This window comes from Octopus bimaculoides, chromosome 4 (assembly GCF_046866305.1).
Source record: "Octopus bimaculoides isolate indiv1 chromosome 4, ASM4686630v1, whole genome shotgun sequence".
NCBI lineage: Eukaryota > Metazoa > Mollusca > Cephalopoda > Octopoda > Octopodidae > Octopus > Octopus bimaculoides.
This window is the reverse complement of record NC_142931.1, coordinates 19,653,591-19,668,590: the sequence shown is the minus strand read 5'-3', so window position 1 is coordinate 19,668,590 and position 15,000 is coordinate 19,653,591. Positions and strand designations below refer to the sequence as shown.

At 31.8% G+C, this 15,000-nt stretch overlaps 1 protein-coding gene across 9 annotated transcripts in view; it reads left to right on the top strand.

Moving 5' to 3' along the window:
* The window catches only part of LOC106881484 (muscle-specific protein 300 kDa), an 815,448-nt gene that overhangs the window by 636,210 nt on the left and 164,238 nt on the right, over nucleotides 1-15,000 (top strand). For 6 of the 9 annotated variants that reach the window (XM_089350452.1, XM_014931925.3, XM_014931900.3 and 3 more), the window contains 2 exons: nucleotides 732-1,043; nucleotides 4,908-5,666. In XM_089350452.1, the coding sequence (XP_089206578.1) occupies nucleotides 732-1,043; nucleotides 4,908-5,666 (1,071 nt within the window). The remainder of the gene's footprint in view (nucleotides 1-731; nucleotides 1,044-4,907; nucleotides 5,667-15,000) is intronic. The other 3 variants (XM_089350453.1, XM_014931938.3, XM_014931932.3) reach the window with 1 other exon arrangement.

Here is a 15,000-nt window from a genome sequence, read left to right as displayed (position 1 = left end):
CATTCTGGGTTCAAATTCTGTTGAAGCCAACTTTACCTTTCATCCTTTCAGGGTTGATAAATTAAGTACCAGTGAAACACTGGGGTCAATGTATCCTCCAGATTTCAAGTCTTATGCCCACAGAAAGGATTATTATTTGTTTTTTTTTTGCTTAGTTATGGAAAATGGTAGTGCCTATGACCCTTTCCAAAGCCTTCAAAACTGATGTTTTGGAGGGAGGGTATTAAGAAGTCATTGTCAAGCCAATGCATTTTAATCTGAACGCTTACAGTGGACTAGATTCCATTTAAAGCACTTGAGGCCATGTGGTGGTATTACAACAGGTGACATATTAAGTCTGCCCCACAAATAGGCTGCAGCAGGATTTGAACTCAAAATGTTAAGGGCTGAGAAAAATAACATAAGGCATCCTATCCAAGGCCCTAACAATTTCACTAACCCAAACCCTAGACTGATGCTTTATTTATCAATCCCTGGAGGATGAAAGGCAAAGTTAATCCCAAGGTGCCTGGCCTACATTTCAATACTCATATTCATATTCCCAGAACAAAACGGGACTATTTGTCTGGTTGTAGTCTGGGAATTTTTCCTTTTTCCCTGACCAGAACCATACCATTGCCACTTTTAACATCACTGTTTCTCTGTTTGCATGGTTTGTCATTAAAATTAAAAAAGAAAACAGTCCCATTAAGAAATATCAATTTTTCTTAATCTTATTTTAACTAATACAGAAAATTCTAGAAGATATAGAAAATCAGAAGAAAAAGACAGAAAACTTACTACAATTACTGCCAAGTCAAATGCAGAATGCCAGCTACAAAAGTTCTCAGCATTCCTCATTAATGTCTGAAATTGAAGAATTACACAAGTCAGCTAAAGAACACCATGATTGGTTATTGAAGGCTGTCAAACAGAAAGAAGAGAATGATCAAGAGATAAAGCATGTCAAAACAGCTTTGTCTTCTGTGCAGACCAAATTGTTCCATACCTACAATACATCAGCAGATATAGAAATTTTAAGAAGAGAAAAGCAAGAAAATGAGGTAAATAGTGAAGTTTACTTTGTCTCTTTTTCTCATCTTTAATCCAGAACACTTTTTTTTTTCTCACCTTTAATCTAGAAACATTTTTTCTTACCATAAGTCCAGAACACTTATCGTCACTTTAAATCATGAATACTTTTTTTTTAAAACTAAATAGACTTATGCAAAAATATAATGAAATTTATAAGATGATCTTAAGAATGAAAAATAAATTTTTGTAGCAAAAATGTTTCTAAGTTTTCTATATATAAAAAAAATGTGTTAATAGATATATTTTCTATACAAAACATGAACGACACTGATTGGTTTTAAATGCTCGCAAATATACTTCTGTATATAATGTAATCATTTGAAGAGACGAGTATTGGTGTGCATCAGCTAAATTCAATTTAGTAAAAAGTAAAAATTGAATTATTGGAGTGTGTTGTAAAGAGAGACAGAAAAAAAAGAAGCAATTTTTTTTGGCAGAGTGCCAAATAAGAATAGTGCTTAGGTATTGGAAACTGAAAGAATACAATAGAAATTTATAAATTTTTTTCCCCTTAACTAATTTTAAATGATCATGGCTTTATCGACTTTTAAAGAGCTACAGTAGTAAAGTAAATACTCAAATAAATTACTATGTTTTCTTTAAAGCTTGAGTCAGTGTTTACCATGATATTACATTCTCTAACACATGGCTGCATTTAAATATATAGAAGACATCATCTGTATGTAAAAGCCAGTTGTGAAGCATTGTAGAATTTAGAAAATGAATGAACAGCTAACAGATTTTATAGAGTTCTACCATGATTTAAATGTCAGAAGAGGCCTCATACTAATGCTACTAAACCATGATCTGTATTAAAAACTAGTGATGAAGTAGCAGAAACCATATAATATTTCACTAATTGCTTTAGTTCTCTTCTTTATTACCAGAGTTAACTCTGCATGTCATTCCTTTAGAATTGTTAAAATAAGTACCAGTAATATGCTAGGGTAGGTTCAATTTAACCATGTTATACTACTTCAAAAACTGGCTTTTATATTTATTTGTATCATGTATTTTGAGAATAATACTATCATTAGTTATAGTTTCTACTGTACCAATCAGTCACTAGTTCACTCTGTCCCCAAAGTTTAGGTGAGAAACACAAGGGAGTCCTTGTGCAACTCAGATAAAATATACACCTCAAAATAATTTTCTTCAATGCACTGATTTATTCACTATTTCTCTCTAATGTGTATATGTTTTCCCAATATATACATACATATACATATATAAATGTTATGCGTGTATATATATATATATGAAGCTTCTGCACAGTTTTTGTTTACCAAATTTCCTTCACTACACATTGGACAGTCAAAGGCTATATTAGACCCCACTTTCCTGACATGTCATACAGTAGGATTGAACCCAGAATCACATGGTTACAAAGTGAATTTCTTAACCATACTATGGTGTCTACATAACAAATTACCATGACAAAAAAACTGGCATAATTCATTCTAAATAGTCACAGAATACTAGTGTGGAGTATGAATATATCAACTGAACCAAACAGTCATAAATTACAATAAAGATTCTTCCAGTATATTGAGGTGAATAACACGTTTCATATCAAAAGTTCAGAGCCATTGTGGAGCTTGTAAAATATGTAAGAAACAACAATAGAAGTAAAATAGCTACAACTAGTTGAAAAAATATATATATGTCTCAATAATAGAATTAATTATAACTAATGATTACATATTAAGAACTATCAAAAGTAGGAGCTATGAAAAAATTAACTTATCTATTACAACATGGAAATCACTTCAATATGATGTTCTGATCTTCTTTATGATTTCGCAATCCTCTCCATCCACTATGACTCTTTAATAATTAACCCTCACCACTTTCAGTTTATAAGTAATGTTTATATATTTCTGTGCACTTCTAGAAAATGGCGTGTAAAACCATCATGGGAGATGTGATTTCATTTCTATGTTCCTTTGTGTGTTTTCAATATGTTTATCTATAATTTATGTATTCACTCTGTCTATGTATTATTACCCATATTAATTGTGAGTTAATAACATTCTTTATAAATATCTTTGTCACAGTTATTGTCATTTGCTCTTTCTTTAATCCTGCCATGGCTTGTGTTAGAAAATCCATTTCATTATTACACCCAACCATTACAATATACTTTCCACTAACATATTATCTGAGAGAAAATTGTGCTGTAAATTTATTTGAGTATATCAATCTGTTGAGTAGTAATCCATACATCTTCTATGGATTCACATATATAACTATAATACCATATACGGCTTATTAAATTTTGTACAAGATGGGCCAAAGTAACTACTTTAACTTTTTAATATGAATAAATAATACATTTGAAACTAAAAGAAATCTTTTAATAAAATAGTAATACAGAACACCATGATAACTTAAAAAGGAAAGAAAAATATAAATTGATTATAAAAATACTAAGCAATGAAGATTAATAACTTCAATAACCACAGTGAATGTCTTTCCATGTTTGAATGTACATGAGCATGTCAAATTTAAATGTACACAACTTCAGTTTAATAACCATTGCTTTGTATGCTTATAATTAATCCTGGTTTGACAAGATTTTGCACATGCCAGCAAATGTGTATTTTGTTGTTTACATATAAGAATGGCAGTTTTGACTGAGCTATGAACAACTGATGCTGTGTCTATCACTGATGAAGTGTAATCATGCAGAAACATGTGTCTGATTGTCTGATTATGGTATTCAGAGCACAGCTTGACAAATATGGACTTTAAAATTCTAATTAAAACTTAAGGTAGTTACTTCTAGCCTACCATGTATATATGGATTATGATAATAGTAATGATGACTGAATTTTAGTTTTAGCAAAAATCTACAATTTCAGTTCAGCATTTTTTTTTCTAAAGGTAAACATATTTAAAACCATACCCTAACCATGTAGCATCTCCTCTAACTCTAACCCTCCTTCTTTATTGTAAGTGACAATAGTTGTGATTCATATTGTAAAGAATGTCTCAATAACTGTTGTAATACAAGTTGTCAATTCTTCATTTCTATTGATCTCACTACTGTCTGTTTTCTCTCTCTCTCTCTCTCTCTCTCTCTCTCTCTCTCTCTCTTCCTCCCCCTCTCTCTCTCTGTGCTTATTTCTCTAATAGCTATGTTATATGTCTTGTTTGATTCACTTGCTTTTGAATATCCGTGTATGTGTATCTGTGAATGTGTGTGTGTGTGTGTGGTGGATATTTCTTGTGGCTGAGGAAGATGTCCACCTGGTGATGGCTGATTTATGTGTGATATGTTTTAATGTGGAATAAGTTGCTATATCAGCAACCACATCATTTATACACATCTGTTATCAGATCCAGTGCTAAAGTACACTGAAATGATTGGTGGATTACTGTCCTGTGAATAAGAAAAGAAAATATCACGCACACACACACACTCATGTTTACAACGACACATCTATGTTTATAAGTATATGTACATTTCACCTACAGATATTTACAAATGTATGTATATCACATGTTACAACTGTATGTGTATCGCACATATCATACATAACAAATATATGCATTTCACACACATAACACACACACACACACACACAGAGGTTTACAAATGTTTATACATCACACACACATATGTTTATTAATGTATGCATGTCACACACATGTTTATAAATATGTGTATATCACAGACACACACATTTACCAATGTATGCATATTTCACATATACATATATTATATATTGCTTTGTATGTAGTTGCTGTTTAACACTGACTAATGAATCATGGATATAGTTATTTTCTATTTAGCATGCTTTGATAAAGAGTAACCAAATTGTTTTCAGGCTCTAGCAGCTCAAATAAGAGCCAACCAAGCAAGGCTGAATGAAATTTATAGAAGAAGTAAGGAATTGTCTAAGAAAGCTAATTTTCAAAAATGGTCAACTGTTTGGAATATTCCCCCACCAGCCTTAAATCCTTCTGCCAGTGAACCACAAATGTCTACACTGAATAACTCTGAAGATTCCAAATTACATGATAGTGGTGTATTTCTTTCAACAAGCGACATAATGTCCCCAAACTTTCGCTCATTTAGTGTTTCGACCCCACTAAACTTTTCTTCATCCGGTGCTTCGACTCCTGAAACACCGTTATCCTTGGGATCAATTCTTTCAAAGGGATCAGATTATTCCAAAACATTAAATTTGCCTGTTAAGAAAATTTTCCCAGATAAGCTTGATTCTCAGAACGGAGAACACTTTGCCTTCAATTTCGATGAAAGAACAACAGAGAGATTTTCCACACCAACAAAGATTTCGGCTTCTTCTACTGAATATTCAAAACCACAAAATCTTATAAAAAATGACATGAAAGGGTTTGGATCAACTCCAAAATTAATGACATTTACAAGTAATATGTGTAATGTACCATTAAATAATTCCAGTTTAATATGTGAAAGTAATTCAGCTCCTATTCTAAGAACTCATGAATCAATCTCTAATAAATTTCAATGGCCCGGTAAACAGCAACAACTACCTGGAACAATAATTAGATTCTCCCCAAGACCTCTTTCTGTACAATACCAGTTAGAAACAAAGTCTATGGTAACTATGAACTAAAACGACTAAGAATTACTTATTACTAACAAGTGCTATGTGGGTTTGCTTTTGATATTACTAACAAGCAGAATGTTGGGTTTTCTTTAAATAACCTGCCTACAATTTACTCTTTCTCTACATAACATACCAACAAATTCTTTATTTATCTCACTTGCTATATATATGTGTGTGTGTACATATATATATGTATACACACATATATTTAAATCAATACATGCACTTGAAATAGCACTGGGTTAAAATAATGCTGCGTTTAATGTGTAAACATATATAATGTATATACAAATATAGAACTATACCAGCTGTAATATATTGTTTCATAAAACTTCTCTTAAGAGAATGTATTAAAAAGACTACATGCTCTGATTTAGCTCAGAATGTCTAGAGTTGTTTGTCACTGATGAGATTAAATAAAACCAAAATACCAGTGTCTGATGTCTCACTGAAATCATTCCAAGCCAGCCGTCTTTTCAACACACAAATTCTCTTGAGAGAAATTTCACTGACAAAAAATATTCCAGCTGGTGCCATTTTACATTTATATAAACATTATAATTGTTATACACATCATTCTTTTAACATAAATATATGTATGCATAGGATTTTTTTTATTAAATGAGAATACTACAATAGTCACATGGAGGCTTAGAATTTTATGCCAAAGTACTTTTCACTTCAGTGAAAAGAATGTGAGATCCATTTATTGTACAGTTTTGAGAATCATTAAAAGGATTTTAAAAATTACTATCAAAGTTACAATGATTACAGTGGATAAATGTGAAAAAGTTATTGGTGTAGCAGCTTGAGGATGTGAAATTTGATATGTATATATGTGTACTTGTAGAAACTGAGGTTTGTAGAAACACACATGCTGTGTGTGTGTGTGTTACTTTTATTGCCTTGTCCAAATTCATGACACAAGCCACTTTTGGTAAACTTTCTACAAAGAAAAATAAATCAGTATCGTCAGTATTATGAATTTAGACAAAGTAAAGACAACACACAGATGTGCACACGTACACATGCATGCGCACGCATGCACACACACACACACACACACACACATATATACTTGACAGCTACACGTGCTAATGATGCACTTGTGTGTGCACGCTCATTTGCATACATTCATTTTAGTAAAAGCATTCACCCAAGTTCTACATTGTTTGTTTAAGAGAACCCAGCATATACACCTGTACACATAGATAGTTCCATGACAACAGTAGAAAAACACTTTCCATACATTTTCCAATCTTTGTTTTATAAGTATTTTCGCAAAAAACTCTAGGTCCTTAACTCCTGTAGTATTCTCAGCTTATAATGATAATAACAATAACAATAATAATAATAATAATAATAGTAATAATAATTATTATTATAATTATAATAATAATAAAAGCAACTTCATATAATCTGCTTTATGTATTAAGTTCTCATCCTCCTATTTGTAAAGCTAATTAGTTATTCTTTTATATGAGTTAGAAATAAATTTACAAGAGTACAGTTGATAAATACATATATTTAACCTTAGCATTGCTATGCACATAAACCCCATGGTTAAAGCACACAATTGTCTCTTTGCAGAAATGGGTGAAGGGCAACTCTACTAGTTTTACCTGTTGAATTGTTCTTTGGTTTGCACTGTAGGGAGAAAGCCTTAGGAGTTAACCACGACTAAATAATTATTATCAGTGATTTCTAAATTTCTAACTTTATCACAAAAACTTTTTAAAAAATAAGGAAAAGGATTTTTGTTAATCACTTCAACTCTTTACAAGACTGGCTTTTATTTTATTGACCCCAGGAGAATGAATGGCAAAGTTAATATTGGCAGGATTTAAACTCAGAACATAAAGAAATGTGGTTAGATGTTAGGCATTTGGTCTGGCCCTCTACCATTTCTATCATTCTAATGATACACATCATTATATAATTTTCACTGAATATTATAAGAGCAAAGTTTGAGGAATTTTATTCTTAATACACAATGTGCCACAGAATCAGTTGATGAAACTTACGATCCTAAGAACTCGTGAACTAAAATTGGTAAGACTTTCCTAACCACAGCTCAGGTTTAATGCTCAATTTTGGCTTCTATAGCATTGAACAGATCAGAGATAAACTTCAAGCTATATAAGAGGCTCATCTACTAAAAGTTGCTTCCCTTCAAATGCAATTGAAATCAACACATTGAATGATAATGCAAAATAAACATTTTAACATTTTGTTACTTTATGTTTATATTAGTTGATATATAATGTCTTTCATTCGAATAATTTTGAAAAATAATGAAAAGTTTGATAAAATAATTTTGTCCATATTAAGTTGGTATTTGGATCATAAATTGCTGTGGTTTGCTAGGTTTTAATTTATATCATTTTAAAACGGAAAATTTGTATCATAGATCCAGAGTCAGTTTCAGGCATATTGGAACCAGAAGCATTAGTTCTACTGTACAAATTATATAACAGTATCAATTATACAACCCATGTTACTTATCTGCTGGACTTGACTCTGGACACAACACAGCTACAGTGGCAAGATGGAAATGCTATCAACTCAACCATTTGCATTCTTTTGTGAATTCACTTTTCGCCATTGAAGTCATTGTTGATGCCCCACTTGTATTCCTTCTACTAGACTTAGGTTGCTAATGGAAAGCTTATCTTGAATATTGCAACTTGTGTGTGTGTGTGTTATATCATCATCATCATCATCGTCATTTAGCATCTGTTTTCCATGCTGGCATGGATTGAACAGTTCAACAGGAGCTGCTAAGCCTTAGAGCTACATCAGGCTCCATCTGTCTGCTTTGGCTTGGTTTCTATGGCTGAATGGCCTTTGTAGTGCCAACCACTTCACAGGGTGTACAGGGTGCTTTTTATGTGACACTGGCACAGGTGCTTTTTGTGTGACACCAGCACAAGTGCTTTTCACATGCCACCAGTGGGATTACCAAGGATGAAAGCATCTCTGTTAATAATAATAATTATTATTTCTGATTTAACCAAAAGACCAGCACTTTTAACAAGAGGGGTTTAGTTGGTCCTATTGATCCCAGTGCCTGATTAGTACTTTATGTTGTTGACCCCCCTCATAAACAATCACACATAACCAGAAGGCTGAAAAGCAATATTGAATTCAGCAGGAATTGAACCCAGAATGTACACAGCCAGAACAAATACTGCCAGGCATTCTGTCTGACACTTTAATGATTTTGCCTGTTTAATGTCCTTGTACAATTATTATTGCATGCATTTGCATGCTTGCATGTGATTGGATCTATTTTAGGAGGTTGCAAGTTTGATGTAATAACTGGTCATTCAGTTAAATAAAACTTAAGAATGTAAAGGAATGCATGCAACTGCTTCTAGATAAATGCTATATGACATGATAATGGCGTCACCAGTTAATAAGAATGAACTTCCACTGAATAACCCAAATATAACACAGGGGTGGATGTGATGTTTTGCTGCTACAGCAAGAATGAAAGATCTTCTGGACATGAATGATAAGAAAAAAACACAAAAAATAGCGCATTTGTTTTTTAACTAAAGCAGGTATGATGTCCACATAAAATGTTAAGATAGGTGCAGGCATGGCTGTGTGGTTAAAAAGTTCACTTTGTAACCATGTGGTTTTGGGTTCAGTCCCACAGCAACATGTTGGACAAGTGTCTTCTACTATAGCCCTAGGCTGACCAGTGCCTTGTAAGTGAATTTGTGAGCCGTTGTATATTATCATCATCATCATTTAATGTCCGTCTTCCATGCTGGCATGGGTTGGACTATTTGACAGGGGTTGATAAGCCAGAGAGCTGCACCTGATTCCATTGTCTGCTTTGGCATGGTTTCTATAGCTGGATTTCCCTTCTAATACCAACTACTTTTAGAGTGTACTGGATGCTTTTTATGTGGCACCAGCGCTGGTGCTTTTTTGCATGGGGTCACCAAGTAATATGGAAGACAAAGACCTCTAAGCTAGGAGAGGGAATGGTACTGAGGGAGGTGTCTTTGTGCCAGTTAAGAGGTTAGAATGTAATAGAAGGAAAGAGGCACACACTACCTGACAACCAGTGCTGGTTTGTTTACATCCCTGTTATTTTGTAATCAACAAAAGAGACTGATGGAGTAAATACCAGACTTTAAAAAAATGTATTGGAGTTGATTCATTTGACTAAAACTCTACATAATTGTTGTCTAGGATGGCTACAGTTCAATAACTGAAACAGGTAAAAGCTAGAAAATAATAGCAAAACTTCTTGCATTTGAAACAATGAATTTTAATAGAATAAGATCTTTAATAATGTCATCAGTTCATTCCTTTAAAAAATGGATAATTGCTGGAAGAGTGAGATTCTTATTGCAGCATCAATATGTTACAGAATCAATTCAAGGTTATTCTCAAAGACGATGTGAATCAAAGTGATTTTGTTAACTTGATAAAATTGGAACTAAAGGACAAAGTATGAAAGAGGATTTGATTGAAATAAGATTTATAGAGAGCATACAATCATCCAAGCATCACATCAAGGCTTTAGAATATCTTCAATCAGGTGATCAGAAACTCAATGCAATATTGAATTCTTTCAACAATAAGAAATGCTTTCTATGTTCCGGATGATTGGGGTGGTGGGCAAAAAAGAAGAAAATGTAGGAAAAAACCTTAATAATATCATTGTGCCATTTGTTGATAGAAACATGTAGAAATCTGATTATAGCTGGTGCTTTGTGGATATAAGCAAGTACAATCAAAATGTCCTGCATTTGGTAAAACTTGTATTATGTGTTCAACAAAGAATCCATTTAAGGCTGCACTTAAATCTGGAAAATACAAACACTGGGAATATTAAAGTGGAAGATTCTGAAATTATTAATGAAATTGGTTTTAAAAAATTATTAATGTGAATGATTAATGGTTAATGTAAAACTTGATAATAATAACTTTAAAATGCAAATTGACACTGGCAGTTATGCAATTATAAATACCTGAGGAGTTTTGAATGGGCTTGAATGAACCAAAATTAAGAAAATGTGATCTCTAAACTAAAATAATTTGGTGGGTTACTCATTGAGATTTTAGGAAAAATTTGAAGCATTAATGGAAACTGTTAAGAGAATATAGGTTGTGAATGTTATTGTTGCTGAATATAAAAAGAAATCATGGCTTTCTTGGTATGGCTGTGATGAATATTGACAGTGAAACATTAATACATGAGATTGAAGCTCCAGGGCAATTTGAGAGATTAAGAGGTTTTAAGACTAACATTCTTTGCCAAGGAAATATCAGGCCATGTTATTTTGAGACCCAACCAATGCAATGCACATTAAACCATTAGCAAAGCTAAGGAAACTAATTAATAGAGTTCCTCCCAGAGGGAGTAAATGGACTTTTCATTTAGTGGTTGTGTGAAAGACAGACAGAGATCTCAGAATATGTGGAAACTATAAAATGGCTATAAATGAAAGAATTTGTTCAGGTTCTTATCAGATTCTAGCTGCCGAATCAATATTTTGTTCTGTTTCTAGTAAATTGTATTTAAAGGGGATTTAGTATCAGATAGAAATGCTTCTGAAGTAAGAGAGGTTATTGCTACAGTATATACACCAATGTATCTTCTAAGATACACATGTTTTCAATGTAGAATTAAAACAGCCAGCACTATTTCAAAGAATAAGTGAACATGTTGCTGGAGATGGCATAAATAATATTACTATTTATCAAGATGTATTGGTGCTAAAACTGTTGAAAATCTATATATCAAGGTAGATAAGATGATAAATAGGTTGGAATTGTCAGATATGAATGACCAATCAAGTTAAATCTATTCTAGAGGTTGATGGATTATCTTTTGGCAGTATAGACTGAAAAAGAAGGGTATATCGCTAGATCATCGTTTAGTAGTGAAAACTCTAAAGTATAAATGACCATAGGTCAAGAAGCAATTAGAATCTTTTCTCAGACTCATTAATTTCTATGATCATTAATCACACCAAATGTCATTGTTTGAATCATTCATAAATGTGCTGTCCCATTTTCATGAAGGATCCAACAACAAAAGGTATTTCAGTATATAAAACCGATGTTAGTATCAAAGCTAGTTGTTCAGATTTATGACTGCATGAAAGAAGTTAGCTTAAAGGCTATCTTTTATAGTCTCTCTTTTACTTGTTTCAGTCTCTGGCCATGCTAGGGCACCACCTTGAAAAATTTTTAGTCCCATTTGCTTATTCTACCGGTCTCTTTTGCCAAACATTTAAGTTACAGTGATGTAAACGCATCAACACCGGTTATCAAGAATTGGTTGGACACAGACACACACACACATAGATATATACAACAGGCTCCTTTTAGTTTACTTTCACCTACCTAAACCTACCAAATCCACTCACAAGGTTTTGGTTGGCCCAATGCTATAGTAGAAGACACTTGCCTAAGGTGCCATGCAGTGGGACTGAACCTGGAAGCATGTGGTTGGGAAGTAAACTTCTTACCACATAGCCATACCTGCAACTATATTTAACTTTCTGAAGAAGTGGTATAAACAACTCCTCTAAGATGTTTTAGTATTTAATTAACAGGGCTAATCACTCATTGATAGATGTTTCTCATTAAGAAAAGTCCATCAATCAAATATCTTTATCATACTTCTATAATCAAAATAAATTTTGATTGATTGACTGTTGGTTAAAGATTGACTTAGTGGCAAAGAATTTCTCTCTTTCTGTACAGTTATTTGCTTGTAATGCTTACCAATTCAAATAACAATCTAACAACTACCTCGATATTTCTTTCTATTGTCTTGGTTTTAATTGGTAATTTAATTTAATTTTTGTTAAATTTGTTGTTGTATTTGGTATCAGTATCATTGCAGCTGCTTATTTTAAACATTTTATTACTTTTTTTTTCGTATTATATTTTGGATATTTTTTTTCCTTTGTAATTTAATTTTGCAATCTGTTCATGACACGAGAAGAAGTTTTATAATAAGTACTTATAAAATTACATACTAAGTTTCTCAGACGCAAACCTGATTAACTAATATGTGTGCATTTATATCTCAGTGTATGTATGTGTGTGTGCACGTGTGTGTGTGTGTGTGTGTGTGTGTGTGTGTGTGTGATCTTTGGTTAATCTTGTTGTTTTGAAAACAGATAAGATTTTTCCAAAGGCATATGTATTTAAATGAATTAAAATACTCTGTATCATATATTTATATAATAAAGAATAATTTACATATTCTCCCTCCCCTTCTTGTGTATATATACACATATATATAAATATATATATATGTATGTGTGTGTGTATATATATATTTATATATATATATATATTTATATATATATATATATATATATATATATATATGTATGTATGTATGTGTGAGTATGTGTGAGTATACATATGTATGTATGTGTGAGTATCACACATACATATGTGTATGTATGTGTGATACAGAAAAATATACATGTGCATATATATATATATATATATATATACGTATATCAAAGAAAATATGACAAAATATGATACTATTTATGTTGATGTTGACAAAGAGCATATGTACACATGTATACACGAATGGATATATGTATACACATATATACGCAAGCACACATCCTACATAATACTTGCACTATATTCTTCTCATTTTTATGCATCACTGAAATAAAATTATATTTCAGTAGGTCACCATAGTAATGAGTATCAAGCAGTTGAACATATACACATATAGCTTAATGTGTATTCAAAACTTTTCTGTGAAGATTGTTGAATTATCACATATGTAGATATGTTCTTATACGTCATCCATTTGTAGTTGAGAAACAGCTAGTTTTGTAGATAATCAAATAATGGTATGAATTTAAGAATAATCTGTGTGTATGTGCATATACATACACATTCACACATGAATATATACTTTTTTTGTATCATGATGATGATGATGGTGATACAAAAAATGTATGTATATATGTATATGCCTTCGTTTAAAACTTCATCTGATGATTGTTTCAGCTAATATGTTAGTCAAAATATTCACTGTGCCAAATTTTAAATATAAAGACATGACGCTTTACATTTATATCATGAAACGGTTACTCAATATTTAAGTTGTCCACTTTCATTGAACCAAATTCAACAAAGATAATACAAACTATACAACACATGCACACACATATATGCATATATATATACAATACATACTTACATATATATATATATATATATATATATATATATATATATATATAGTTCAAAAACACATTAACAAAAAAACAAAAAAACAACAAAGTGAGGACGTGATATGGATAGTATTATTGGACGCTCAGGAAAGGAAAGAGAGAGTGTATGACGTTTCGGGCGTAGCCCTTCGTCGGAAAGATGGAAAGTTCGGAGAATGGAAGAACGGAGAAAGAGGAAAATGGTACCGATGCCCACGAGGTTACATGATATATGTATGTATGTATGTATGTATGTATGTGTATATATATATAAATACATATATATATATATATATATATATATATATATATGTAATCATAAATATACAGGGATTAGCATTGAGCTGCTTCTCCAACATACTGAAAATTTAGAAATAGCAGTCAAAGAACTACTGATTCTAAACTACAAATTTTTCTCTAAATGGATGGCGATATTTATGGCACACATAGAACAAAAACCGGAGGGAAAAGCGTAAACTAAAGACTTGTTTTGTTTACGCTTTTCTCTCCGGTTTTTTGTTCTATGTGTGCCATAAATATCGCCATCCGTTTTAGAGAAAAATTTGTAGTTTAGAATCAGTAGTTCTTTGACTGCTATTTCTAAATTTTCAGTATGTTGGAGAAGCAGCTCAATGCTAATCCCTGTATATTTATGATGATAAATGGTTTTACCGATAAAGGTTTTTTCATACTGAACTACTTGGCAAAATTGTTAATTATTAATTCTATTATTAATTGACGATTCCATGCCCTTATTCTTGTGTGTATATATATATATATATATATATATATATATATATATATATATATATATATATATATATATGTACATATATATATATGTACATATATATATATATTATGATTGACCGTTGACTGGACACTATTCAATTTTTTTTTCTCCGTGTTTTTCTCCTTGTCTCCGTATTCTTTCTGTTGAAGAGTGTAGCTCGAAACGTCAAAGACTTTCCGTATTCCCGAGCGTCATACTAATACATCCTTTTGTTATTTACACCACCTGTCCTCGTCTGTTGTTGTTTTTTCGTATATTCTCCCATATATATATATATATATATATATATGTATGTGTATATATA